Raw genomic sequence first — 26,337 nt, 5'->3', positions numbered from 1 at the left:
GCTTTCTCCCGCGGCAGTTCTGTACCGAAAAGGCCCGTCTTTTGGCCCGTTTGAATTTGAACAAGCAGGCCCGGTCAGATACCCGGCTTGATTTGCCGCGTTTAGCCCCTCATCTCTCTGCCGAAAGGGCGGATGCGAGCGAGATTGGCTCGCGGGAGCTCAAAAAGGAGACGGAGAACCTTGTCGGTTCTGCCTTTCGGTATGGTCGATTGCTGCACAGACTCAAGCGAAGAGGCTCGGGATGGGAAGGGAATCACAGACAGTCGCATATAGAAAGCGCTGAAGGGTGGAGCGATAGCATTACATGAAGGTCGACCGATCTTCGGCAGGCCGAGGAGTGGACGGACTAGAATCGCGACGTGCGCCACCGGTCGGATCGTGCATGCTCCTGCCTGACCTCTCATCCGACGGCAGTTGACTCGCGTTGATGCCTCTTTCGTCATCGCCAACGTGAGCTTGCCCGGGTAGCGTCGCTACAGGCGCCAACAGTGGTGGCCCACCGTGATCACTCGCGGTCGACATCGACTCACTTCTCCCGTCCCTACCCGGCGTCGGAGATCTGGCTCCACCTTTACCCGCCCTGCTACCCACCAGAAAGGGGCTCTCGCTGCGAAATGCGATCGGCGGTGTATCGATCCGCCCTGGCACGTTCGCCTGCGGCGTCGCGCTGCGGAACAACGACATGGCCGCTGCATCCTGCATCCTCACCTTGTCGGCAGATGCGGCGGCGTGGCCCGGACTGGGCGAGCGGCGGATGTTGGGCGACAGAGAGCGTTTGATCTCGCCACCCGCCTGCTGTTGGGTCGCGTCCTCGTCTGGCGGACGCGTTGCAGGTCGGGGCTGAGGCGATCCGGTGCGATCGTACGAGATGACGGGAGCGGCGTTCGCGGGTGCCCGGGGCGACTGTTGGATCATTTCAGCGTACAGATCGATCGATGGCCGACTCGGTGTAGCATAGCTCACTGAGCCATCCCCCGGCTGCTGCCCCGACGGGGACGAGAACAGCGATCGCTTCGGCTGCAGGTCCTGACCTGGCTGAGCGAACGTCTTCTCTGGATCCCAGTCGTCGTACAAATCGGCTGTGTCGTCTGCGAACGTCGATCGCACGGGTGTAGTGGTGGCGGCAATGCTGCCTCTCGGCGCACCACTGTGCCCGCCACCCCGACCGAGAAAGGACGGGAAAGGGCGTGAGCGCGATTGCTTTTCGGACGCAAACGAGTCGTCTGCGAGCGACATGGAGGGCCGCGAGGGTGTAGGCATCACAGCGGCCACAGGCACGCGGCGTGTCTTTTTGCGACTCTCGTAGCGTACCCGCCCGAGCGTCTCGAGCGCTTCTTTGACGATATGAGAGTAGGCGTAGTCGGCAGCCGTCGAGCCTTCGACGTTCTTGACCGCCAGCGAGCAGCCTCGCTCGATAAGCAGCTGTACAAGTGATAGGTGTCCCCATGCGGATGCGAAATGAAGCGCCGTATTGCCGGCACGATCCTGCAGATCAACATCCGCGCCCAAGTCCAATAGCTGACGTGCTACGTCATCGAATCCGCGAATGCAGGCCAGGTGCAACGCTGTTCGCCGGTCATGAGACTGCTCAGCGTCGATCAGCTCCGCAAGAGAGGACGCAAGGTGGCTATTGTTGTACGTGGAGTATGCGTAGATGATGTCGGACCGGTCGTAAAGCGTTGCGAGGTGGAGCACTGTATTGCCGTCCTCGTCGACGCTGGATACTTCCTGCTCATGACCCATCTCGATGAGCCAGCGAACAAGCTCGACATCTGCATTGCTTCGAATGGCGATCACCAGACTCGGGTCGGCGCTGCTCGGCCCGTCCCCAAGCACTTCCTCGTGAATTGCGAGAGAGTACTTGCGATGGTGATGATGCTTCGGAAGGCCGATGCGTTCTGGTACCGACTCGACGTTGCGAATGTCAAAAGGCTGTTCTGATGACGAACGCTGCGCCTGTGCCGCACGTTGAGCTGCCCTGAGCGCGTGCGGGCTGTTCTGGTCGATATGCGGGCCATGTGTGTCGTGAGAAGATGGCGGCGGGGGCAAGAGTTGCAGCTCGAACGCTCTTGCTGCGATGCGCTGAGCCGCGGCCAGATCGCCTTGCTGGATGGTGCGTCGGAACCGCTGGCTGAGCGTGGTACGAGAGATCGAAGACGGACCTGGCACAGATGGCGACATGGAACTGGAGCTGGTGATACGTTCTTGCCTTCTGACTCGCGTCGGCGTCGTTAAACCTGGTTGTTTAGCGCTTCGCAGCAGCACATTGGTTGGTATGGACTGAAGTACGGGCGGCATCATCTTGATACTGTGCGCTGAGCGGTGGCTTGACCGCGTTTCACGGAAGTAGAAAGATCGAGGGCCGTTCGTGTTCGGACGGTCGCAGCGCCGAATGCTCTATGCAGCGGTGAGCACGTTTTCGAGAGCGGGCCGTGCTTGGGCGGTCGAGCCCATGATCTGATGACTGTCGCGCTTAGGGTCGCAGAGGTGCCAGTAGCGATAATGAGCTTCTGCCACAGCCCTTCGGTGCAGTTGACCCTTGTCGGCGACAAGGACGACGTGGAGCCACCCGGATGGCTTGGTGGAAGGAGGCGAGATGCGAAACAGTTGGAACCTTCCAATGTCTAAGCGCCCTCCACAAGCGCTCGGCCTTTCCAGGGTCCAGACCGGCATCTGCTCGACAAGAAGTCCATCGTCGATCGGCCGATCTTTTTATTGAAGGCTGTTACGTCGCGTCTTTGTGCGCGATCTATCTTTCTACACAAATTCTCTGCGGCAGAAGACGACGATCACTGGCTCGTGCGCATGCTTTCTTCTCAACGTTGCCCGCCACGATCCAGCGTTTTGCTGAGGTGCGGCCCATGATTCGCATTCGAGCAGTGGCTCGAGGCAGCATGCAGATACAAATGAGGCAGCTATAGACGTCACGACCAAGTTGACTGGCCAGTTCGAGACTGCCTGACCTATGCAGGTCAGTAGGGTGGCAACGTGTCATGCCTTGCCGTGTGACGTGCATCTCGAGCAGAGCAGATACACTGTGGTCTTTGCTGACTCTGAGCGAGGCTGTAAGCTTGCTTGCGGCACTTCGACGTCCAGAAAGGGGGGATTTGAAACTCAATTGACGCACAAGCGGCTGTGTTGTGAGCGCAAAGGTGCTTCAGCCACCCTGCGACGATCTGCCTCTCGAATTTTGCCCAGGTTGAGAAGTTCTTCTTCCGCCTTCGGTGCGCTGCGCTGTCCAGACTTTCTTCCTGGCACAGTGCATTTTTTCGGACTGTCGAGTTTGGCCGTCGCAGCGCGAGGCTCGCCGCATGGACCAGCTCGAACAACACTATATATACCTGATGCGTCTATGCATCTTGCCTTCACATTGTAGATATCTTTCTCTCAAATCATATCCACATAGCGTAAGTTTCCATACGTCGTCTCCATGAAGGCAGTCCAGCCCTGTCTACGCCTGTCCGGCCACAATGTCGCCGTTGACGACATGTCGATCCGGGTTGCCTTCATTAGCTGTGTCGTTCGATTCCAGGCGGACACACTCTTCTAGAAGACACCTGGATCTCCATGTCGTTGGTGGTTGTTCGACTCGGCGTCCTTTCATTTCAACAAACCATCGCCTAACCTGCTCACTCACACACAGTTCTTCCCCTTCTTTTACGATGCACGCCACTTTCGCCCGTCAATTCACGTCATCTGCCAGAATCATGTCCAACGTTTTCTTCGACATTACCAAGAACGGCAGCCCTATGGGCCGCATTACGTTCAAGCTGTACGACGATGTTGTGCCCAAGACGGCCAAGAACTTCCGCGAGCTGTGCACTGGTGCTCCTGGTTTCGGTTACGAGGGTTCCTCGTTCCACCGTGTCATCCCCCAGTTCATGCTGCAGGGTGGTGACTTCACCGCTGGCAACGGCACCGGTGGCAAGTCGATCTACGGCGCCAAGTTTGCCGACGAGAACTTCAAGCTGAGCCACACCAAGCCCGGTCTGCTCTCGATGGCCAACGCCGGCCCCAACACCAACGGCTCCCAGTTCTTCATCACCACCGTCGTCACCAGCTGGCTCGACGGCAAGCACGTCGTCTTCGGCGAAGTTGTCGACGGCCTCGACATTGTCAAGGCCATCGAGAACGAGGGCACCAACTCCGGCAAGACCAAGTCTAAGATCACCATCGCCAAGTCCGGTGAGCTCTAAATGCGCTGAGGCAAAAGCGCACAACGCAAGACATTACTCTCCCCATTTAGTTCTTTCAAACTGCAATCGAGAGATGCTGTAAAATGTTCATTTCCGTGCAGACTGTGATATCCCAAGCTTCGTGTAATGGTTCCTGTTGATGAGGTGTACGTGTCCGCTGTAAATTCGAGGCGGATACGGAAGGGCAACATGCGCTTTCATGAAAGAGTCGAACGAGCACAACCTCATTACACCTCACATCTACACATGCTCTCTAGTGGAGATCCTTGGACAAAAGCTTCTTATTGAGTAACACGGCTGATCCTGAGCGCACGTCAATCCTGCTGGGTAGGCTCAAGCCCGGCCGCGGCCGCCGCCTGCACGGGGTCCACCGTCACAGGGGGCGCAATCGATCCCTCCACGCTATCCGGCTCGACACCGATCCAAGACGAGCTCATATTCGACCCCGACCCATCCTCGCTCCTCTTTCCCTCCCGCTGGTGGGCCCGTTCGCCATTCGACGAGCTGGGCGAATCGCTGCTGAGGCTGCGCACGCTTGCGTGTTCCGACTCTGCCTGGTGGGGTAGGGGTGCGTCTGGATCCGTGTCTGCTGCGGTCGCGGTATGCGTTGGGTCTGTGGTCGCTGTCTCGAGCGGTACCGGTTTCTCCGGGTTGGGGCTGACGGGTGTAAAGTTGAGACCGCCAGAGAGACCTCTTCTGCGCCGAACGACGGGACTATCGCGCCCACTCTCGGTGCCGCTATCGACGTCGGTGTCTGCGAGACCGAGCGGGCCATCGACGCCAACGCGGGGGGCACGACCAAAGTAATCCCCATCCTGCCCCTCCGCGTCGCTATCGGCATTGGTGGCATCACCTCCTTCCTTAGCAATCGCGCTCAGTCTCGCCTGTTGACCGCCACTGGCGACCCACGCAGCGTGCTCTTCCGCAGACGCAATGCTCAAACTCCGCGCGCGTTGGCGAAGCAGCGTCTCGGCATCGTACGTCCCGGGACTCAACAACGGCGCCTGCACGATCGACGGAATGTTGCTTCGATCCGTCGGTCGATGTTTGTCGTTCTGATAGACACGTGGTTTGCGACGCGAGCCAGTGCGACCCAGCGGCACAACGGCTCCCGCTGCCGTTTGACGTTGAATGCGAACCCGCCGGCGGTGCAGACCGAGCGTTCGGAAGACGGCATACCCCGCAAAGTCCAACATGCCAATGATGAGGACGGGAAGCAGGATGAGGAGAGAGATGAGGCGACAGGTTTGAGAGAAGGCGGTGACCCAGTAGGGCATCGGCGGATCGAGGATGAGTCGCCAGGTCGAGACCGGCTGCGGTTCGGGTGAGCGGAAGAAGACCGATTCGAGCAGGTTGCGCAGCGTCAGTAGCGGGCCGCTGTCCAGCCAGGAAGGATTGGTTTGCGCGAAGAGCGTCATGATGGTTCGTCGATGCAGCGTCGTTGCGCGGCTGGTTGGTGTGGTAGCCCTGGCCGAGCGATGAGCGATGATGCTTCTTGTTGACCTGTCTATCGGAATGAAAGGGTTGCCTGAGTTTACGCCGATCCTTGAGGTCGGGATCAAAGCATTCCGCGGGTTCTAGCTTGATGCGATGGCTCTGTTAGGCTTGCACCTGGTAGCTTGATGCTCAATGTGTGGATCACAAGAGCTCGAGTGTGCTATCGTCGTTTTGCTTCACGATCGACGGTTGAGGAGGCATCGAGGGTCGAGTGCGAGTGAATGCTTAATCCTGGTTGAAAGCCATAGATTCCCCTTTGCCGCTTGACCTGCATGAGCCAAAAAGTGGCTTTCAACCAGGCTCGTGCACTCAAACCCAAGGCGAGAAATATCAACAGCTGTTAGACTACATGCTCAACTTTGGTGGATGATGACAAAGAATCACGTACAGCCCAGCTCTAAATTTTCGAGCGTCCAACAGACTCAGCGAGACCAAGAAGAAAGTTCAAAAAGGCATGCAGGGGAGAAAGAAAAAAAAGTGGAATTTCTCAAGGGAAAAAAGGCAACAATTTTGGCCAGAGGTTGCCCTGCAGTGGGCGGCAAAGCAACCATTGCTCCTTCTCATCCTGGCCAACGTCCCCACCTTCTCTCTCCCATCAGCTCTACAGACCGTACAGAGAGCTGCGCACATACCCTACAACCATGTCGGACGAACAGACCAAGCAGGAAGTCAAGCAGCAGGAGGTCAACTTCGAGGCTTCTGCTTCAGCCGCCGAGGCCTCCACCACCGCCGCCACCAACTCCACCATGACGGTCGACGAGGCTAAGGAGGAGGCCCTTCGTCAGGTCGAGTTCTACTTCCACGACTCCAACCTGCCCTTTGACAAGTTCCTGTTCACATTGACGCGCAAGGACCCGGAAGGCTGGGTGCCCATTGCTACGATTGCCTCGTTCAAGCGCATGCGCGAGATCAAGGAGCTTCTCGGGCTCGAGGGCATTGCCGAGGCATTGCGAGGATCCAAGGAGCTTCTCAACGTCAGCGAGGATGGTGCCAACGTTCGTCGAACCAAGGAGCTCGTTCCGGTGCGTGATGCCTTCGACCGCTCCGTCTACGCCAAGGGCTTCGGCGACGAGACCGAAACCCTCCAACGCGAGCTCGAGGCCTTCTTCGCAACTTTCGGCAAGATTAACAGCGTCCGCATGCGTCGAGACATGGAATCCTCCGCCAAACCCAAGCCCTTCAAGGGTTCCGTTTTCGTCGAGTTTGCCGAGATGGATGATCGCAACCAGTTCCTCGCCCAAGCCGCCAAGGTGGAGCCGGAGCAGGATGGAGGCAAAGGCGTGCTCTTCCAGGAAAAGACGCTCGTCGCCATGTCCAAGGACGCCTACGTCAAGATGAAGATGGAGGAGAAGGGAATAGACCCGTCCAACCACAAGATCAACCGCGGTGGTGATCAGCAGCAGCACAAAAAGTTCAACGCGTTCAAGGAGATGAACAAGCCGGAGCGTCGTGGCGGGGCTGGGAAGAAGGAGGACGAGAACAAGCCGAAGCGTTCGGACCCCTTGGAGTTCGAGTACAATGGCAAGCAGTTGACGACGCAGCCTGACGGCACGGTGGATGCGGATGCAGTGGTCTTCCCGCCCAACTCGGTGCTCAAGTTCACCGGTGCTGGCGAAGGTGGCAACTGGAAGGATCTCAAGGATACACTGATTACAGTGCACCCGACTTCATTCGTCGAATTCCCCACCGGCGCCGTCGAGGGCGCCGTGGGTTTCAAAGAGACCCTGTCGGACGAAAAACTCGCCGAGATCAAGAGCAAGAACATCACCGTCGGCGGCAACGTCGTCGACTTTGCACGGGTGGACGAGGAGACCGCCAAGAAGTTCTACATCGAGCGCGCCAACTTCCGTGCGTCGTTCATGCTCGATAGGCGGGAACAGGATGCCCAGCGTGGGGGCGGACAGCGCGGTAATGGGAGCTACAGCAGGGGTGGTGGCGGCAGGGGTGGACGCGGTGGGCGGGGCGGTAGGGGCGGTAGGGGCGGTGGAGGACACAGACCTAGCCGCGGCGGATTCGGTAGGTCCGGTGGCGATAAGAGGAAGCGCGAGGGTGATTCGAACGGGCGAGAGGACGGTGCACCACCTGCCATTGGTAAGAAGGTCAAGACGGACGAGTAAGGGTTGTAACCCACAGCAGGGTTTCGCCAAAACTTGTATATATCAGCACCAGCATCTGTGCATCCCCCATGGCAAAGCCTTTCATTCATATTCTTTGCCTCACACAGGTTTTCGTACGTGAGACTGTGGTGGATGTCCATTGCTATGTCCATGACTGTGACGAGGTGAGAATCTAGTTTGAAACAGGTGCAGCGAGGCGCTGGCTCTTCATTTGGGTTGCTGAGCAAGTGACTGGGCATGTTCTTTGCGATGCTTTTTGATCATTCGGTCTGCGATGAAGGTGCGCCAGACGGGGATGGCGATCCATGCGATGAGTGCGGTAGCTCGATCGACCAGGCCGCGGTTGGCTGGAGCTGCGCCTAGGGCTGCGACGCGGAAGAGCTCGGTACCGAAGTCGGTCGTGATGAAGAAGTGGCCCCGTTCGATGCCTGCATGATATCAAAAGCTCAGGGTCAGCTTAGCTTTCGAGCTTCGATCGAGGCTGAGTCGAGGCTCGAAACAGTCAGGTCGACATGGCAAACTTACCTTTGATGAGACCCTTTGCGCATTGTGCCGGTGTCGAGCCGTCCTCGGTGCCTTCAATTTCGACTGTGATCTTTGGCTTGGTCTTGTTCTCCTCCTCCAGCCCGGGTGAGAAGATGGTTCCGGGAAAGTATGCGTGGACCGAGATACCATAGAGGATGAGTTCCGATCGCAGTGATTCCGCGAGGCCTGCGAAATGGGGCAATAGCATGAGGCACAAGGTTATGGTGAGCCACGCTGTGTAAGAGAGAGCGATTTCTTAAAGCAAGCCTGGCGTTGGACGACTTACCTCTGATAGCGTGCTTCATGGGTCCGTACTGCGAGTAGCCGATCAGACCGATAAGCCCAACGGTCGAGCTGACGAGCACAATCTTGCCGTCCACTACCTTGTTCCGCGCCATGGCGTTGGCTGCCGCCTGCATTGTGAGCAGCAAGAAGAGGAAGTGTCAGTGGATCATCGATCAGCAGGCAAGCGGCCGAAGCGTCGCAAGGAGAGCTTACATGCGCGGTTCCGAGGGACGTCCAATAGTCGGTTCTCATGCCGTGCTCGAAGTCGCTCTCGGTCTGGTCGATAAAGAAGCCTGGCTTGGCGCCGCCGGCACAGCAGAACACGGTATCCGGAACGGAGCTGCACGATGCGATCGCCTTCTTGGCGCCCTCGAAGGTCGACACATCTGCCGCGACGTACTCGATGGTTTGCTGGTCGGATTTGGCTGCTGCCTATGTGCAGTGAAGATGGCGGCAGTCGGCGTGTCAGGGGGCAGTCGAGGTGCGATGGTGAGACCGTAGACCGGCGGCAAGTCGGATCCGATGTCAGAAGTACCAAGTCAGCCGTCTTTCCAATGTGTGTTTGGGGCGCAAGAACATGGTTCGATGGCGCAACTAGCTCGAGACTTACCTTGACTCTCCCCACTGCCTCGCGCAGCTTGGATTCGGTCCTGCTGCAGATGGTGACGTTTGCACCCTTGGAAGCGAGCAGCTCGGCGACTGCCAGACCGAGACCCTGAGAACCACCGGTGACGAACACGTGCTTGCCTTGCGCTTTCCACTTTTTCCCGCCAAGGAAGCCCATCGTGGAGGAGAGGACGATCGAGATGACAACGGCACCGAGCGCGGCGAGCGCAACACTTGAAGCGGAGGCGGAGGACAGTCCGTGAATTCCGGTCATTGCCGGAGCGACAGCGTATCGCAACAGCACCGGACTGGTACGCTTGAGGAGGAGAGCGGGGCCGAGAGACGAACACTCGAGCTCGAGCTTCGGTCGCTTTGATCGGATGTGGTAGATGGAAGAAGGTGTCTCGAAAAGTGTTGGTCTCAGCGAAAGCTTAACTTAGTCGATTCGCATCACGCATGACAGCCGCCTGCAACCGAGGCTGAGCCTTAACACGCTTGACATTTTCTCGCCAGTCACGGTGGGCATAGCCGCTCGAGCCATTTCTTCTCAGCTTGTTTCTTCTTCACTCAGCTTATCATCATCTCATGACACATACGCACCTCTGACCATCAGCATCGCCGATCGCGCGCAGAAGAGAGCGTCCGACTGTCGACCAACATGGCCGCCGCGACGTCGGACTCGCATCACGCGTCGTCCAGCCTTAACGGTGACGCCGCGCCGTTTTCATATGACGATCCCCAAGGGTCGCACGCCTTTCCATCGCTGGCACCGCTATCCCACGATCTGGAGCTGCTCTCGCCGGCAAAGGTCTCCGACTTCTCCGTCGACGACTTCCTCCTTTCGCGCACAAAGGCCTCGGATCTCAACTTCATCCTCAGCGACCTTCGAAGCTACAGCGAGAAGCTCAAGGACGAGCTCTACTCCATCATCAATGAGGACTACAAGGACTTCGTGTCCCTCGGCAGCAGCCTCAAGGCCGAGGCGCACCGCATCGCACGGCTTGGCTGGAATGTTCGCTCGATAGATGCCGGCGCCCACAGTCATGTTCCACCAGAGGGCTTGTTGGCTCCCGTGCGCGACACGCTGCTCGCTTCGAGGAGCATGCTCAAGAGCGTCCAGGACGATATCGAGGGCTGCATCAAACGCAAGGAGGACGCGACGAGTCAGAAGGCGAGACTCGAGCTGATGCTGCAGCTTCACGACTCAATAACGAGGCTGGAGGATTTGCTCCTCATCCAGACCGACAAAACACAGAAGGGTCGAACAAGGTCGTTGCACGCGACAAGGAGGCCGTCTACGCTCGGCGTCACTCCTCTGAGAGAGCGAAGGCAGAGCATCATGTCGACAACGTCCGATTCGGAGCAAGACCTCTCCGACTACGCCATGTCGTCGGGCTACGAGGACGGCTTAGAGACCGAAGATAACATCTCGTCCGACGAGCCAACAACAAGCAAGGCAAACGGCGATGGTCAGCCAAGACGCGCAAGACGAAGGATCCTGCGTCGGTTCTCGTCGAGTGCACAGAATGCGCGATCGCCGATCCAGCAAAGGACTTCCTCAGACGCAGCGGCCTCCTCTTCTCGCGCACCGTCGGATACTTTGAAGGCCGCCGGTGCAGGCTCCTCCTCGTTGCTAGGCTTGCCGCAACGCATCGCGCGCACTTCTGCCGAGTACTCTCGTCTGCGATTTCTCCACCGACGCATCGACGAAGAGGATCTCACGCACGCCGCCGACGCGCTGCGCGATCGCATCGAGACCGTCCGCTCAGTACTTCGTCAAGACCTCCGCAAGCTGCTTGGTGCTCTCGTGTCGCCCAACTCGCTCCTCGTGCACGGCCAGAGCAACACAAAGGCTCCGGCTTCTCCAGAGATGCGGAGATCGATGCGACCCTCACCGAGCGCAGCACGCCGGACAAGCTTCCTTCAGGGTCACTCGATCCAAGCTGAATCAGTACGGGAGCTGTCAGTATCCGAGCTGGAAGCGTGGAGTCAGGTCGCAGAACCGATCGAGGGTGGCAGCGCCGTGGAGGAAGGGTATTGGGAGGCGAGACTGGAAGAGCAAAGATCGTGGCTCGAGATGGCCTTGACGACTCTGAACACGCTCACACTGGTCCAAAATTCGAGCGTTAGTGAAGACACCCAGGCAAAGCTAAGGAATGAGGCGGAAGAGGCGGTCCGCGATCTCTTGGTGAGCGCATGGGCGGCCAAGGCCATTGTCAATGACAAGCAGCTCACGGATGACGACATGTCAGCCACGCTGGAGAAGTTGCCGCCAGCAGTACAAGCCCAGTTCGACGAGCATCACAACAAGCTTCAGTCGCTGCTTCTTCCAACTTCGACGTCCAGCCCCCTGGTCGAGACGTACAACGCCATCCTGTCCTTCGTCGCATCGACTGCATGGCACGTCTGCGATGCTTCACGCGAGATCTCCGACCAGACAAGATCCGCAGCCGCCACCGAAGCGCTCGATACCGCAGAAAGAGCCCGCGATGCACGCTGCGACGTCTTCACCAACGTCGTCTGGGACGAGCTATCCTCTCGGCTGCTCGATACGATGGGCAGCACCATCTTCTTCGTCGGCCAGACGGACACGTTCTACTCGAACTTTACGTTGACCAACGACTTCCTGCAACGCTTCCTCTCGCTCGCCCCTACGGACGCAGCAAAGCTGGCGATGCAGGAGCATCCCAATTGGCTAGTCTTCAAACGTCGATGGCAGCTACCCGTCTACTTCCAGATGCGGTTCCGCGAAGTAGTTCTCCAGCTTGAATCGCAGCTCGTCGATGGGAGATCGGCACACGAGACCGCGCAGGGCAAATGCATGCTCGCAACACACGCGACGCTGCAGGCGATCTCGAAGCTGTGGTCCGAAGGCGTGCACATCCACGAGCTCTCGGCCCGAGAATGGAGGGTAACGCTCCAGCTGCTGAGCCGATACAAGACATGGGTGGAGGAGCAGTCGCCTGCGGAACTCACTACGGTCAACGGAGCAGCCAATCGACCGCTGGACGTAGTCCGCACCTCCTCCGCAGCCGGCGCCTCGGACGGGTCACGCAACAGCAACGACATCTCGCGCGTCTCGACGCCGCAACCGCCACCCGACCTCACATCGCAGCAGCACGACGACGAGACGCTGCACTTCGCCACCGCCCTTCTGGCCGACTGCTTCTTCCTGCAAACGCAGATGGGCGTCCTGCTTGACTCGACGATCTTCGCGCGCATCGCGGCGCACATGAATCTGGACAATGCATCCGGGCTGGACGAGTTGCGCGTCGACCTGCAGCGCGTGCTCGAGACCGAATCGCTAGACTTCATTCCCGGTCTGTCCGCTTCGGTGGGTCGGTTGGCGTACAGCATCATCTTGCCGCGCGCCACGTCGCCTCTTCGGCTACTGCGATCCTTCTCCACCCCTGCCTATCGGTCCACCTCCACCCCCGCTGCAGGGGAAGGCGGCCCAAGCGTACAAGTGATCCACCAGATCCTTGCTCCCCTCTCCAAATTCCTTTCCACCGAAACGCCCGGCCTACCGCCTACGATCGTGCGCGAATGGATCAAGACTATTTTGGGCGACATTCTCAAACGCTACACATCGACGATTGAGACGGTCAACAAGAACCAGCAGAGCCTGATCCGACTCAAAAAATCCCAGAACCCAGGCTTGCTCGGTGGGCTGTTCAAAAGCACCGCAAACCCCGGGGGTGCAGCCGAGGCGGGCGAGTTGGAGAGGCAGTTTGCAGAGACCAACAGGTTGGCGCTCAAAACGTGGAGAGAGGCGCTGGACGGGTTGGGGTTGGAGTTGCAGCTGGACGAGTGGGAGGCATGGGTGGGACTGAGGAGCTTCCTCGAGTCCGAGCTGGACGCTTTGTAACCCACAGACCTCTCGAAATCTACCTCGACCACTTCACACAAGGACAGGCATCACACACGCAAACGAGGTTTCGAGCAGAAAGAGCCATGCATGAAAGTTGAGACAGTGAAAGAGACGAGCGGGTATGACTCTCGTCTCGAGTGAAAATGAGGCCTGCGAGGCGTGGTGGACCTGGAGCGTGTTTCGAGAACGGGAACCTAGCCCTCCCACTCATCGCCCTCCTCTCTATCCCCCTCGACCTCCGCCATGGTATGAAACAGCTCCACGGCAAACGCATTCATGATGCCCGGAGTGACCATCTCGGCCTCCTCCAAACAGGCCCTCAGATTCGTCAGTGTCCTCACCGCATCTCTTCTGGAGGCCACCGCCATGTTGAGCTGCTCGATCACCGGCAGAAACACCGTATCGAGCGCGGTGAGGCGTGCGACCTGTTGCTGCTGGTATGCTGCGTCGCCTGCCCCGTTGCCCCTGCCACCTGCGGCGGGCGCAGGGGCGGACTTGAGCTGCACATCCTCCATCCGTCTCCGTTCTGTTTCCACGGGATCGTAGTACGTGTGGCCATTGGAGCCGCCCGCGATGGCCTTGTCGTACGCGTCGGCGGCCGAGAAGCTCTGCGTTTGCTGACGCGGGCTCGACCCGCCGCTGGTTGGAATGCCCGGTCGCGAGGGTGCAGCCGCGAGACGCACTGTGCCTCCCGCGGAACCGCCCGAGCCCGAGGAGCCGGAGCTGCCGAATCTGCGATCCGGCTGCGGCTGTTGCTGGGGCTGCTGCTGGTATCGCTTCTGTTGCTGTTGTTGTTGCGGCTGTTGCTGGGACTGTTGCGGTTGCTGTCGGTGCTGTTGCTGCTGTTGCTGCTGTTGCTGCTGTTGCTGCTGTTGATGCTGTTGTTGTTGTGGCAGGGGTGGCGGCGCATGACGTGGTGACGGAGGCGGCACTTCCTGTGCATAGACTGGCGATCGCGGAGGCTGCGGTTGCGGTGATCGAGGCGGCTGCTGCTGCTGGTGCTGGGGTACTTGGGGCAGCTCCTTGGCTGGTGGTCGACCGTTGGCCACATCTTGGCCTCCATTGACAGCCGCGGCAGCCGCAGTCATGGCGCTCGCTGGCATTCGCATCGCTACGGTGCCACCTCTTCCACGTCGCATCGTGTTGCGAACCGTGCCGAAGTCCCACATGTCCTCTTCGCCCTCGGGGAACTCTTCGTCAGTGTCCTCGCTATCCTCGGCCTCGTGACGCTCGCCGCCCTCGGCGCGCCATGCCTCAAGTCGCTCGATGAGCTCAGTGAGGTAGGCCGTCTTCTTGGCTTTGCGGATGAAGGGATGCTTGAGGAGTTCGCGAGCAGATGGACGGTTGGCTGGGTCGCGCTGCAAGCAGAGGTTGACGAACTCCTTGAAAGGTCGGGAGAAGGGTCCTTCGAGCTGTGGCGGCGGGTTCTTGGGGATGAGGAAGAGCACCTTCATGGGATGGAGATCGGCGTAGGGCGGCTCGCCCATAGCCATCTCGATGGCGGTGATGCCCAAACTCCAGATGTCGGCCTTGAAGTCGTATCCGCTCTGCTTGATGACCTCTGGACTCATCCAGTAGGGGGTGCCAACGAACGTGTTTTTCTTGGTCATGGTGGCTGTGAGCTGGCCCGAGACACCGAAGTCTGCAAGCTTGACGTCGCCCGTGGCTGACAGCAGGATGTTGGCTGCCTTGATATCTCGATGCAGCTTGCCTTCGCCGTGGAGGTATTCGAGGCCCTTGAGGAGCTCGCGCACCACGATGGCGATGTAGTCCTCGCGGAACCGACCGGGTTTCATCTGTAAAGAGCGAGGGCAGAAGAGAAGATGACCAAGATGTCAGCTGCTTTCACGATGGTGTTGAGGAGTCTTTGATATATGCGAGCAGCAGCTCGCTGGTATCAGTGTTTACTTACGAGATCAGAGCAACTGCCGCCGGAGCAGTATTCCATGACGATCCACAAGTTGGTGCCCTTGAGCCAAGAGCCATGGTATCTGTCGCAGGCAAAGAAAGGGATCTCGTTGTCAGCGTCCTCTCTGTGATGCTTGAGACGGGGAGAGGCCACTTACTTTGTAACGTGAGGACTATCGAGCTGACTCAAGATGGCGATCTCTTGCTGGATGTCGTCGATCTCATCTTCGGCATTTTCGAGGTCGATGATTTTGATGGCGACAGGCTGTCTTGATCGCTTGTCGAAGCCTTTGTATACTTCACCAAAGGAACCCTTGCCGACGCGATCCTGCTTGACGTAGTAGTCCTCGGGGTCCGCGCCGTGAGGTGGTTCCATCATGATTTCGAAAGTGTGAGGTTAAATACGTCGGGTGATGCAATGAGCTCAGTGATAGTTCGCTGAGCGGTGCGCTGCTGAGTCAAGAGAACGCAGGGCCGTCGGCTGTGATCCGGGTGTAAGTGTGACTTGAGTTCGGATGGGCCGATGATTGAGATACGGCTGAGCTCGAGGTGGAACTTGACTGTGTATGCTCGGGTATCGAAGAGGTGATGACGACGCTGGATGCTGGACTCAGGCCAGACAGTCGCTGCCGGTTCGAACAGGGCGAATGGGAATGCCGAGGTCTTGAGGATGGATGCAACGAGAGACGATGATGCTGGTGGTGATGAGGAATGCGATGCTCTCTCTCAAGTGAGCGTGGCTTTCGCAATGGCAAGGACAATAAGAGAGAGAGAGACTGTGTGTGCGTTGGGCCGTGGTCAGAGCTGAGGTATGTGCGTTGGCGGAGGAAGGTGTCCGTATGAATGAACGAAAGTGCGGATCAAGAAAAGGGGCAAAGAAGCGGCGCAGGGGCTCAGTCTGTAAGGATCACAGCCAGCCAGCCTGGGCGCTTGTCAAAAAGGCAGCTGCTGCGTGTTGTTCCAATCGCTCAGCCGAGCTCCCAACCCAGCCCAGCACAGCCAGCCAGCGCCCAGCGCAGCCCGTGTTGGTCTGGTGTAATTTCAGAAGGCGCGTCTTTTGTTTCACCCTGGCGCGCCTGTCATCTGCTGCTGTCTGCTGCTGTTGCCTCTGTCACTCCTGCAGACATCCGCTCCGTCTTGCCGCCCTCCTTGTGTCCTTTGCAGCAAGCATGCCTCAATGAAGCGCTTCCAAACATGCTCAAGCCTCGGCACCTGACGCTCTAGATACGCTGAACCTCCTTTGAGCTAGGCTCACGAGTCAGAATTCTGGCCTTCTGCTCTAACCAAATCGAACGTGTCTTCCGAGTTCGATGAGGCAGGCCAGACATATGAAACACACACTTTGCCAAACCGATTCATGCAATATGGCTCTGGACGCCGAATTTTAGCCCCTGAAGCGCGTTCCATCAAGGTATGATGTCGTCAGCACCGGCCAGATTGGCGCACGCCGCTCCCGCCCACACCTCCTGGCAAAGCTTGCTCGAACTTCGTCCCTCAAGACCTCCAGTTCACTGCTCGTGTGCTTGCTCTCTGGTGACCCGGATAGAGGAGGTCGAAGCAGAGAGATCCTGCCAAAGCCGGTGCAGATGCGGATCTTCACGCCCAAACAAATAGCCGACCATCCTTGACACCTTTTGCTTGCGACAGGAACAGGACGATCGTCGCCCAGCTTCTCCTTCTCGAATGTGGTAGGCCTTGCCCTCGAGAATAAGGGGCCCATCCGGATCGCCTCCTATGCCCTGAGACGACATGACATCGTGGTAGCCGGATCTCAGACAAGCTGCGATGTAAAATGCCGCAGAATCACAGCATCGCAGCGATCCATGCACCTGCATGCCGCGCCATTACCAGACCGTGGACCCAAAACGAGCATGAGGACCGCTCCGATAGAAAAGCCAGCCGCTCTTCGTTGAACAGCGGTGTTGCACCGTGAATCGGGCCGATCTGCTGTCCGAAAAGGTCGAGTTCAAAAAAGGTAGTTCGTTGAGAAGAAAGCCCTTGCGGAAATCGGATTTAGGCAAGGTGCCGCTTCGCTGCTGTCGCGCTCTTTTTGCGCCGCACCCACAGCAGCCGGTCCAAACGGCTTCATTGTTTCGTCCGACCGAACGCAAGGGCCTTCTTCCACCCAACACAAGTGGGCTCAACCTTGCCACTCTTGACACATCCACCACCTTGCGCCTTGAGGACCGACACTCCCCTCAAAAAGACCTTCAAAGACCTTCAAAGCGTGTTACAAGCATCTCGTAGGCATCGGAATAGACGGAAGGGGAGCGGAACAGCAAGAACGTACAGCGGTAACAAGAACCATCTTCAGCACAGCCATGACGTCGAGCTCACCAACTGCCGGCACGACGGCTGCGCCCGTCAAGATCTCCACAGCGGAAGGCTTCGTCACCGGCGCTTTGGCGGCCATGACAGCTGTCACAGTAACAAATCCAATGGAAGTGTGCAAGACTCGTATGCAGCTTCAAGGCGAGCTCATGTCCTCAGCGCCTCGTGTGCTCAGCGGTCAAGCCGGCTCCGCAGCACCACAGGCTGGCGCGCAAGCTGCCGTCGGTGCACGATTGTACAAGTCCTCGCTCGACTGCTTCACAAAGACGCTCAAGTCCGAAGGCATCAAGGGTGTGCAAAGAGGTATCGGCGCGGCATACGTGTATCAGGTACTGCTCAACGGCAGTCGTCTCGGCTTTTACGAGCCATTCCGCAAGGCCATCAACCGTGCAGCAGGGAGGAGACCGGAAGAGCAGTGGGCAGCAGGTGCCTTTGCCGCAGGCGCCTCGAGTGGTTGTGTCGGTGCGATTCTCGGCAACCCGCTGTTCCTCATCAAGGCGCGAATTCAAGCCTACAGCCCCCATTTCGTCATCGGCAGAGCATCGCATAACTACACGAGCACCATCGACGGTCTCTCCAAGATCATCAAGAGCGAAGGCGTTCGAGGTCTCGTTCGCGGTATGGACGCTGCTGTGCTGCGAACGGCCATGGGAAGCACCGTCCAGCTGCCAGCGTACACATGGTTCAAAGGCTACCTCACCAACATGGACGTCGAAGCGAATCCATACAACCCGCTCAAGTTCATCGCCAACAAGCCCAACTCGTTTTTCACCTACTTTGCCTCATCCATCTTCAGCGGTCTCTGCGTATGCGCTGTGATGCAGCCAGCGGATACGGCGCTGACACGCATGTACAACCAGCCAGTGCGGGTCGATGAGCGCGGCCGAAGTGTCGGCACGCTATACCGCAACCCTTTCCACTGCTTGTATCTCACGGCCAAAGCCGAAGGTGTTCTAGGCTGGTACAAGGGCACCACGGCCCATCTCTTCCGCATCGCACCGCACACGGTATTGACTTTGGTGGTCAACGAAGCGTACTTGCGGTGGTACACCAACTTCAAGGCAGGTCGCTCGCTGCTGGATGCCCCTGCCGTCAAGAAGATGTAGAATCGCGCCGCAGCGTTTCGATACGTCTAGATCTTTACCATACCTGCATAGTCGATCGCGAGCGCAAAAGCTCGGCAGCATAGTCCACGTACGGCATTTACAATATAGAAGAGGAAGCAGCAATGACCAGTGGCCGACTCTAGCGCAGCGATGCAATGTCACCGTGACTGTGCTGAGCATCCCACCTCCAAATCGTCCGCCAGGCTGGTCGGCGGAAGTCATGGTGGCTCACGATTCATCCTTGTTAGATTTGTTGGGCGATGTTGTTCTCGAGAAGCTTTTCGATCGTGCCGCTGGCTTGGTCGGCAGGTGATCACTCTGAACATTCGAGGAATGCAGTCGACATCGCCCATATCTTTCGCTGTCATCGTTGCTGCGATCGATGTCATACAAACAAGCTTTCTGTTGCCTTGCAGGTTGATGTCCACAACATGAAGCTGCGAGCTCTGCTGTCTCTTGTATGAAGCTCGCAGCAGCCGCGTATGGTTGACCTGTCAGCGCGAGCATTGTTCAATTGAAAGTGTCGCTTAGGTCCAATACAAAATTTGGATTTCAAACGAGCCCGGGCGGAACAAGGTTGAATTCAAAGTGGTGCTTCCGTGCAGCTCTTGAATGAGGGCCCCACACCGAACCTTGACGCTCGTATCTCGCAGGACGGGTTGAGCAGAAGACGACAGCTTGTACACAGACAGCTCTGAACTGTCCTGCAGACGCAGCTGCAAAGCTTGTCCAGAGTCGAAAGCGTTGTTGGTCCATGCTTAAGCAACAGAGAGCAGCATGCTTCAGCAGCGGGACTGCTAATTTGAACCAGACGTGAGGTCAAAAACAGAGCTCGCTCGGGGCACTGACCACGACCGACGTGGCGATTCTGGTAAAAATAAGCAGCAGCACACTGAGAATGATGTGGAAGAGCAACAACAACAGAGGTCAGCTGCCAGCTGTGATGTTTCATTTGAAAAGCCGACGCGCCTGCTGCACGGTTCTTCTCACCATTCTTCTTTCTCTCACCATCCTTCCATCATCAACGCCATTGTTCCTGCGACCATAAGACAAGTCAACGTCGCACACGGTCCAAGCATATCCCGCATTTCGTGATCCTTCCCATCTGCACACTGCTGTCATTGCATCCGCAGTTCACATCACCGGGCGATTCGCTTCACTAGGTCCACATTTCCAGCTTGAGATCGCACCCAGCTTCTCTTCTCGACAAGCTCCTCTTTCGGCGTTTGCTTCTAGTACAAAGGTATGTTCCACAGGGCTTGGAAGCCCTCGGAAGCCCCCGCTTCTACATCGCAACTTCGCAGCTCGTCGTCGCACCACACTTGCCAGGAGGGATCTCGAGACAGCCTTGCGGTGGCAGATAGCACGTCGCGACGCTGCTCCTAGCCATTTGATAGCTACACACGCTCATCACTCGGCCTCCTCGATCCGTCACTCCTCGCTGCAATGTTGCCCTCAGACACTTTCGCTGACACTTGCATCATCTCTCCAATCATGGCGGCACGTCTCGCATTCAATACCTACGCTCCTCTCTCGTCTCCGGCGCCGTCTGCCTCTTCTGCACATCACACTGGAATCACAGCCATGGCTTCCTACGGTTCCAATTCCTTCGCTTCTTCGAGCTCCGGCTCGCCAACCGAGTCTCCACTCGACAAGGTGCGCGAGTACACGTCCAAGGTGGAGGACTTGATCGACCAGTACACCCAGCCGCTCAAGCCGCATCTCCCCGCCCTGGGTCGCTTCCTGATCGTGGTGACCTTCCTCGAAGATGCGCTTCGAATTGTGACGCAGTGGTCGGATCAGAAGTACTACCTCCAACGTCATCGTCATTTCCCTTGGGGCATCAGCCACATTTTCCTGTTGACCAACGTCATTGTGAGTATACCAGTGGACCACTTCGGCGGTAAAGCTGCTACTGACTCGCCTCCGCGCTCTCTCTGCTGTAACAGGTCATGACCGCTGCTTCTACGGCCGTCATCATGCGCAAATACCCCGAGATCTCGGTCGGCGCATTGTTCAGCGTGGTCGTGATCCAAGGGTTCGGCTACGGTCTCATTTTCGACATCAACTTTTTCCTGCGCAACCTGTCGGTGGTGGGCGGTCTTCTCATGGTGCTCTCGGACAGCCTGTCTGCCAAGAAGAACATCTTTGCGGGACTGCCGAGTCTGAGCGAGACGGACCGCAAGATCTACTTCCAGCTGGCGGGTCGGGTGCTGCTCATCTTCCTGTTCATCGGCTTCATCATCCAGGGTGCGTGGTCGGTAGCCCGCGTGCTGGTGTCGGTGCTCGGTCTGGGCGCGTGCGTCATGGTGGTGGTCGGCTTCAAGGCTCGCTGGAGTGCCAGTTTCCTCGTGTTGATCCTGAGCGTGTTCAACATCTTTGTCAACAACTTCTGGACGGTGCACTCGGCACACCCTTCGCGCGATTTCTTGCGCTACGACTTCTTCCAGACCCTCTCGATCGTCGGCGGTCTGCTGCTGCTCGTCAACATGGGTCCCGGTGGCATCTCGGTCGACGAGCGCAAGAAGGCCTAAAGTCGGCGCTCGAACGCGAGCTTGCGGAGGCAACAGCGCCATTGTCTCGTCACCTCGCAGGATCCTACACGCTTTCTAGCAGCACGGTTTCAGGCTACTGCACCAAAGCAATGCAGAAAATCCCTTTCTCCCTCCTGTTCACTCTCTGACCGAATATACTTCGACAACAACTAGGCGAGACAGCGTGACAGGCTTTTGGCTGTGTGGTCTGACTGAGGATGGCCGTTCTCTGATAGGTGTGTGTGTGCTTGACGTCGAACCGTGTCGTGGTCGTAGAGGGCTGCTGGATCGGTGGTCCATGAAGCCTTGGTTCACCGCTCAGCTGGGCAAGCTGACACGTTGAAGAGGGTTGAATCGGGGTGATGAGATTATAAGTAACCCGATCTCGTCGCTTGCTGGACCGTCATTTTCGAGCCTTAATTTTAACGTTTCCTTTGCTCGGAAGTGACTACTGTAGTTTTGGCAAAGGGACCGAAGATAGCTGTGCCTCTGCCGCTGTTTTCGACCCTTGACATCATGTTGCGGCACACGCCATCTAGCTTGCATTCCGATCGAGAAACGAAGATAGTGGAGCTGGTGAGCGAGGGGCAGCCCGTCGGGAGAGGCGTGAGAGTTGAGTCCAAGCTGAGCTTCACGCATCGGTTGCTGAGTTTTCGAACCTCGTCGTCAAGATGCATTTGAGTCACAGGGTCCACATACCCTAGTTCTGGCCGTTCAAGAAGGCGCTCTGACTGAGAAGTGTGGCTTGATCTTTGTGGAAAGGTGGCTGCCCAAGGGAAGGCGTATCTCACAAAGCAGGTCTTGCTCTGTCGAGAGCCTGTGTTCGGAAACCTCGCCGAGTTTCAGCGCTGACTGAGACGCGTTGTGGGGAGGCGGTGCCGCGTATGACGCCCAGCTGCTGCACAGAGTGTGTGTGTGGATTTTAAAGCGCGCCTCCCCTCACCATGTGCCTCACAGCTTAAAAACAGCATTTCGCTGCAGTTCTATGCGAGGGTGAATAAGGGTCCTCTCCTCCGATGCCTTGGCCAGGAAGAAGAGCGGCGGTCTTTTTTACGGGGGCTGCCCCGTTGTGCACCGCCATCCACTCGCGTGTAGCTCCCTTGTCAACAGCGTGGTACTGTCAAGCATGGACAATGGCCATGCGGAGAGCAAGAGGGATCAGCTGGCCGGTGTACGACGGCATAGCGCAGGTGCGAGCCGGAAATAAAGCTCGTCATGGTCAGGTCTTGGACGTGACAGGCTGTGAACCGAGAACCTTCGATGAAGAGAGCAAATGAAGGCGTTGTGGCTTGCGCGCTTCCTCCCTCCGTCCTGCGCACAAGCTTTCGGTGCAAGCCTCATGCGATCGCGCACAGAGCGCTTGCAGCGCACATTCGGATCGAGCTTCGGGAGGCAGAAGTGCTTATAATCGGACTGCCTTGCCGAGACTCTTTCCTGCGCTGCTCCCTTTCTTCATCTGCGCAGACAGCAAACCCTCACTCAGCTTGGCGCTTCCTCACATCATTGCGCACATCTCTCGAGATCCAATCAGCTCCACTCTTCCCGAGCCTTCCAACAGTCACGGCGCAGCATTCTCAACAGCAGTCGACGTTTGTCCCACACGCAGAGTCCAGCACGCAGCCAAGCGTATCCACCAGCTCGGGTCAGTCATCCGATCCGGTGGTAAACTTTAGCTTTTCAGCGTACATCACGCCTCATCCCCTTTCGATAGTTGCTCAAGCTCAGTCAACCTCGACTTGCGTGCGCTCGAGCAGAGATCCTCACCGAGCTCGTCCCATCGAATCTTCGAGAGCTTCCTCACACTCAAAAGGGGATCCGACTCCATAAGCTCAGGCCTCCCTCCGTCCTCGAGTTGTGCAGCCTCCCTGCATACAGCCCACAGCCGCTAGCCATCCCCTTCTTTCTTCTCCACCATCATCACAATCACTTCCGTGAGGCCAGCACCGCACGCTCACAGCCGCCAAACGTCACTGACTCGCAAAGCACCGCTCCATCGCCAGTGCTGAGCAGTTCTCCTGCCATGGCAGCTCCATTGCCTGTTCCGAGCCATCGTTACACAGCTTGGCCCACCATGGATGGCCGCTCTCCTTCATCCTCCGACCACTTTGGTCTTCTCTCGCCTTTCCCCTCCTCGTCGATCGCCATGTCGCCTCAGTACGGCCACAGCTGTGCGCTCACCATCCTCAAGGGCGACGCCGATCACCCCATCACCGCGCACGAGCCCATCCACAAGAAGCACGAATCCTCCAGAGGTCCACTCTCTCCTTCGCAGCCTTCGCGCTTTGCCGCTTCTTTCTCCAATCTGCGATCCGCCTCTCACGCCGCTTCCTCTGGTTTCGACTCGAGTGTTCACGTCCACGCAGTCTCGGATCACGGCATCCTGCTTCCCTTTCTCGAGCGACCTGCTGAGGTCAAGGAGCTGCTCTTTGAGACCAAGGCCAACGAAACACTGATGCACCGACTCTGCAGCGTGTTCGGCGGCGACGCGGACCATCCCCTTCTGCGTGGCAAGGATGAGCGATGGGACGAGATGCTCGAGCTGCTAATCGAGCTCGATCGCCCGCTGCTCGACGACGAAGACTGGCTTGCACGTCTCGAATCGCTCGTCATGGAGCGCTCTCCGTCATTGTGGGCTCAACTCGCACGTTGCCTAGGTGCAGACGGCTTGCCGAATCGTCCTACCGCTCAACCCAGATCTTCCCGCTTCGACAGCTGGGCCCTGCCCTCGCGCTATATGGACGCTAGCCACGACGACAACGATAGCCCCCTTCCAACGCCATCCGCCGTGTCTAGCGAAGACGACCACGATGCTCACATTGAGCACTCCCTGTTTGTCAACGTCGAACCACTTGCCGCGCTGCCTCAATCGTATTCGGAGCAGCCAGCCGGCAAGATGCAGCAATCGACCTTGCACGAAGAGGCTTCCCCCGCAGTACCATCTTCGCAACTTCAACCTCTCCCCGCAGAACGTCACGTCCACCAGACCTCGCCCGGCGAGCTGTTTGCCATGTCGGCTGACAGACAAGACGCAAACACGACCACCTCCCTGCACGATATCATGGAGGAGTCCCACCCGTCTTCGCTGGTAGGCGAGAACGTCCGCAGCAGGGCTCGATCGCACTCTGGCAAGTTTGCAGGCCTTCGCATTTCCGCTCTCAGCTCGTCCAGTCCCCCTGCTTCTCGACGTGCTTCGGATGCTTCGGTGTTTCACAGAGACGTCTCTTCTCCTCTGCCGACCGGCGTCATGTCTCCAGCCGGGCTAGCTCCTCACAGCCCCGGCGTCTCTGCCTCGCAACACACCTCGACGTCGTTCTCAAAGCACCGCAGACTCAGCGTGATGATGATGCACAACCAGCCTACGCAGCAGCATCAATCGTACGCGCACGACCATGACAACCTCAAAGATCTTGACAGTGCCCTGTCACCAACGTCGACATCTCCACGTCGCCGACGCGGTGTCAGCGAGGCACAGCATCGCCTTCCTAGCCCAGCTCTTCATCCGCATACACGTCGTCGAGCTCGAAGCTTCGCCCGCTCCTTTGCCGAGCTTACTTCTCCTACGCAACATGTCGAGCAGTTGCGTGCTGATCACGCCAAGGCTGAAGCAGATCGCCTCGCTGACAGCACACGACGCATCAGCCTTCAAGATACTCACGAGCCATCGACTGCATCTGCGCCCGCCGCACCCACCGGCGCTCTGGGACTGCATGCTAGCCCGGACCCGCTCGAGTCAGCCTCCGCCTCTGTGGCGGGCGACAAGATTCGACGAGCTTCCCGGCCTCGTAACCACATTCTAAGTGTCGATCGCATGAGCGCTGCTAGCGACGCCGGGTCCGACTCTCCACCCATCCCGGGCCTGCTCCCCGATGGTCGCACACGTCATCCATCCGGAAGCTGCGGCTCGCGCGACCTCTCCGAATCCATCGCCGCCTTTCGCGCCAACATGGGCCTTTCCATTTCGCCCTCTCCGAGCGTGCCTGGCTCGCCTAAAGCTGACGATGCCAAGTCGGACGCAGACAAGTCGACCGACTCGACCACTCGCAAGCGCAAAGGTACCAGCCCCACCGACTTGCCCGCACCCACCTCGAGGACCGCCGACACGGTCGAACCCAAGATCTCGCGCAGGTCTTCACCGGATCAGGCGCAGTTCTCCAAGCCCAAACATATGGAGGACGTCGAGGCGCGGGTGCAGACCACCGCTGGAAGCGGTCTCGCTCTCGGTGGTGGATTTTCGCTCGCCAAGTCAGGCGCCAACTTCCGGCGTCAGAGCCACGATGCTGCGACAATCCCGCAAGGTGGTTGGCGGGCCAGTTTTGCCCGACGCGACGGCGGGCGTGGGAGAGGTGGGGAGCCGTACTCGCTTCGCTCGCCGCCGGCGGTGCAACGTCGCCCAGGAGGATTCGTCTCGCTGGCGCAGGAGTACGAGCGCGCGAGGCAGGGACGGCGATCGAGCGAGGTGGGGTATTCGATGCATAGCGTCGCGGTTGCGAGTTCGTCGGCGAGCAGTCTGCCTGATGTAGGTGAGGATCGACGTCGAGGTGAAGAAGAGGAGGCCAGCGAAAAGGATGCGACCAGTCCCGACGTCGTCAGGGGTGAGCCCACGCCTATAGCCGTTCCTGGGGGCGGGGTCACGCCCAGAGCCTCCTTCGCCGGGTCACGATTGACGGGACGTCAGCCGGGCTACCCATTCCCCGCCGTCACACGCACGCATGACGATGCTCCTACAACCCGCACCTTGGCTCCAGCGACACCGCTCAGCCCTTTGCACGCATGCCCGTCCTCCAACACCAGCGCCCACCCGTCCCCGCGCTCACCCAGCATCGTCTTCCCCATCTCCCCCAACCCCTCCATCTCCCGAGCCCGCGAATTGTCGAAAGCCCTCACCTCGCCTCGCTGCACCCACGCCTTTTCGCGTATCACCCATCTCTGCGGCCGTACCACATCCGAGTCGATCCGCGAGCTGCTCATCAACACCGAGCGGAGCAGCATGCACGACGAGCAGCTGCTCGAGGAGGTCGCGCGCCGGCTCGGGCTGGTCGACCATGAACAGGCGCATAAGGTGGGCGGAACGGAGGCGGAGGAGGCGGATGTAAGGCTGGCCGAGGAAGGGTACGAGGAGCGATGGGAGGCGTTTTGCGAGTTGTGCGGTGGGTTGGGCGTGGGGAATGTCGAGTTGGGGGCCGCGAGGAGGCGGTGCGGGCCTGCGATCGATACGTGTAGCTGAGGAAGGAGGAGCCTATGATGGGGATGGGGAAACACACGGCCCGCCGAAGACCCAGACAGCTCGATGGAGAGGAAGGTTGGAGAAACCAGGAAAGGGGCAGCAGGAAGGAAGCGAGGGTTGGGAACAGATGAAGGGGG

At 58.4% G+C, this 26,337-nt stretch overlaps 10 protein-coding genes across 10 annotated transcripts; 6 read left to right on the top strand and 4 right to left on the bottom strand.

Annotated features, from left to right (window-relative positions):
- Positions 1-300: 300 nt before the first annotated feature.
- On the bottom strand, positions 301-2,301 carry PSEUBRA_002356 (Ankyrin repeat-containing domain protein; the record flags this gene model as incomplete). Its single annotated transcript, XM_059464818.1, has 1 exon — positions 301-2,301. One exon carries the CDS (start codon positions 2,299-2,301, stop codon positions 301-303), a length of 2,001 nt encoding a protein of 666 aa, XP_059321260.1.
- Positions 2,302-3,707: 1,406 nt separating this feature from the next.
- On the top strand, positions 3,708-4,196 carry PSEUBRA_002355 (Cyclophilin-like peptidyl-prolyl cis-trans isomerase domain protein; the record flags this gene model as incomplete). Its single annotated transcript, XM_016435528.1, has 1 exon — positions 3,708-4,196. The coding sequence occupies one exon, from the start codon at positions 3,708-3,710 to the stop codon at positions 4,194-4,196; it is 489 nt and encodes a 162-aa protein (XP_016292960.1).
- Positions 4,197-4,510: 314 nt separating this feature from the next.
- On the bottom strand, positions 4,511-5,614 carry PSEUBRA_002354 (uncharacterized protein; the record flags this gene model as incomplete). The annotated part of the gene is made up of 1 exon (XM_016435515.1): positions 4,511-5,614. One exon carries the CDS (start codon positions 5,612-5,614, stop codon positions 4,511-4,513), a length of 1,104 nt encoding a protein of 367 aa, XP_016292959.1.
- A 720-nt stretch (positions 5,615-6,334) lies between these two features.
- PSEUBRA_002353 (RNA recognition motif domain protein) lies at positions 6,335-7,810 on the top strand (the record flags this gene model as incomplete). The annotated part of the gene is made up of 1 exon (XM_016435518.1): positions 6,335-7,810. One exon carries the CDS (start codon positions 6,335-6,337, stop codon positions 7,808-7,810), a length of 1,476 nt encoding a protein of 491 aa, XP_016292958.1.
- A 207-nt stretch (positions 7,811-8,017) lies between these two features.
- Positions 8,018-9,500, bottom strand: PSEUBRA_002352 (Short-chain dehydrogenase/reductase SDR; the record flags this gene model as incomplete). The annotated part of the gene is made up of 5 exons (XM_016435514.1): positions 8,018-8,238; positions 8,336-8,521; positions 8,622-8,748; positions 8,834-9,052; positions 9,231-9,500. 5 exons carry the CDS (start codon positions 9,498-9,500, stop codon positions 8,018-8,020), a joined length of 1,023 nt encoding a protein of 340 aa, XP_016292957.1.
- Positions 9,501-9,884: 384 nt separating this feature from the next.
- Positions 9,885-13,094, top strand: PSEUBRA_002351 (uncharacterized protein; the record flags this gene model as incomplete). Its single annotated transcript, XM_016435517.1, has 1 exon — positions 9,885-13,094. The coding sequence occupies one exon, from the start codon at positions 9,885-9,887 to the stop codon at positions 13,092-13,094; it is 3,210 nt and encodes a 1,069-aa protein (XP_016292956.1).
- Positions 13,095-13,291: 197 nt separating this feature from the next.
- On the bottom strand, positions 13,292-15,384 carry PSEUBRA_002350 (Protein kinase domain protein; the record flags this gene model as incomplete). Its single annotated transcript, XM_016435512.1, has 3 exons — positions 13,292-14,893; positions 15,010-15,088; positions 15,164-15,384. 3 exons carry the CDS (start codon positions 15,382-15,384, stop codon positions 13,292-13,294), a joined length of 1,902 nt encoding a protein of 633 aa, XP_016292955.1.
- Positions 15,385-17,326: 1,942 nt separating this feature from the next.
- Positions 17,327-18,442, top strand: PSEUBRA_002349 (Mitochondrial substrate/solute carrier; the record flags this gene model as incomplete). Its single annotated transcript, XM_016435520.1, has 1 exon — positions 17,327-18,442. One exon carries the CDS (start codon positions 17,327-17,329, stop codon positions 18,440-18,442), a length of 1,116 nt encoding a protein of 371 aa, XP_016292954.1.
- Positions 18,443-19,936: 1,494 nt separating this feature from the next.
- Positions 19,937-20,976, top strand: PSEUBRA_002348 (Surfeit locus 4; the record flags this gene model as incomplete). The annotated part of the gene is made up of 2 exons (XM_016435523.1): positions 19,937-20,317; positions 20,392-20,976. The coding sequence occupies 2 exons, from the start codon at positions 19,937-19,939 to the stop codon at positions 20,974-20,976; spliced, it is 966 nt and encodes a 321-aa protein (XP_016292953.1).
- Positions 20,977-23,047: 2,071 nt separating this feature from the next.
- PSEUBRA_002347 (uncharacterized protein) lies at positions 23,048-26,200 on the top strand (the record flags this gene model as incomplete). Its single annotated transcript, XM_059464817.1, has 1 exon — positions 23,048-26,200. One exon carries the CDS (start codon positions 23,048-23,050, stop codon positions 26,198-26,200), a length of 3,153 nt encoding a protein of 1,050 aa, XP_059320728.1.
- Positions 26,201-26,337: the final 137 nt, after the last annotated feature.

This window comes from Kalmanozyma brasiliensis (assembly GCF_000497045.1).
Source record: "Kalmanozyma brasiliensis GHG001 unplaced genomic scaffold PSEUBRA_SCAF19, whole genome shotgun sequence".
Lineage (NCBI taxonomy): Eukaryota > Fungi > Basidiomycota > Ustilaginomycetes > Ustilaginales > Kalmanozyma > Kalmanozyma brasiliensis.
Note: the sequence above shows the minus strand (reverse complement) of the source record. Positions and strands in the feature narration are given on the sequence as shown.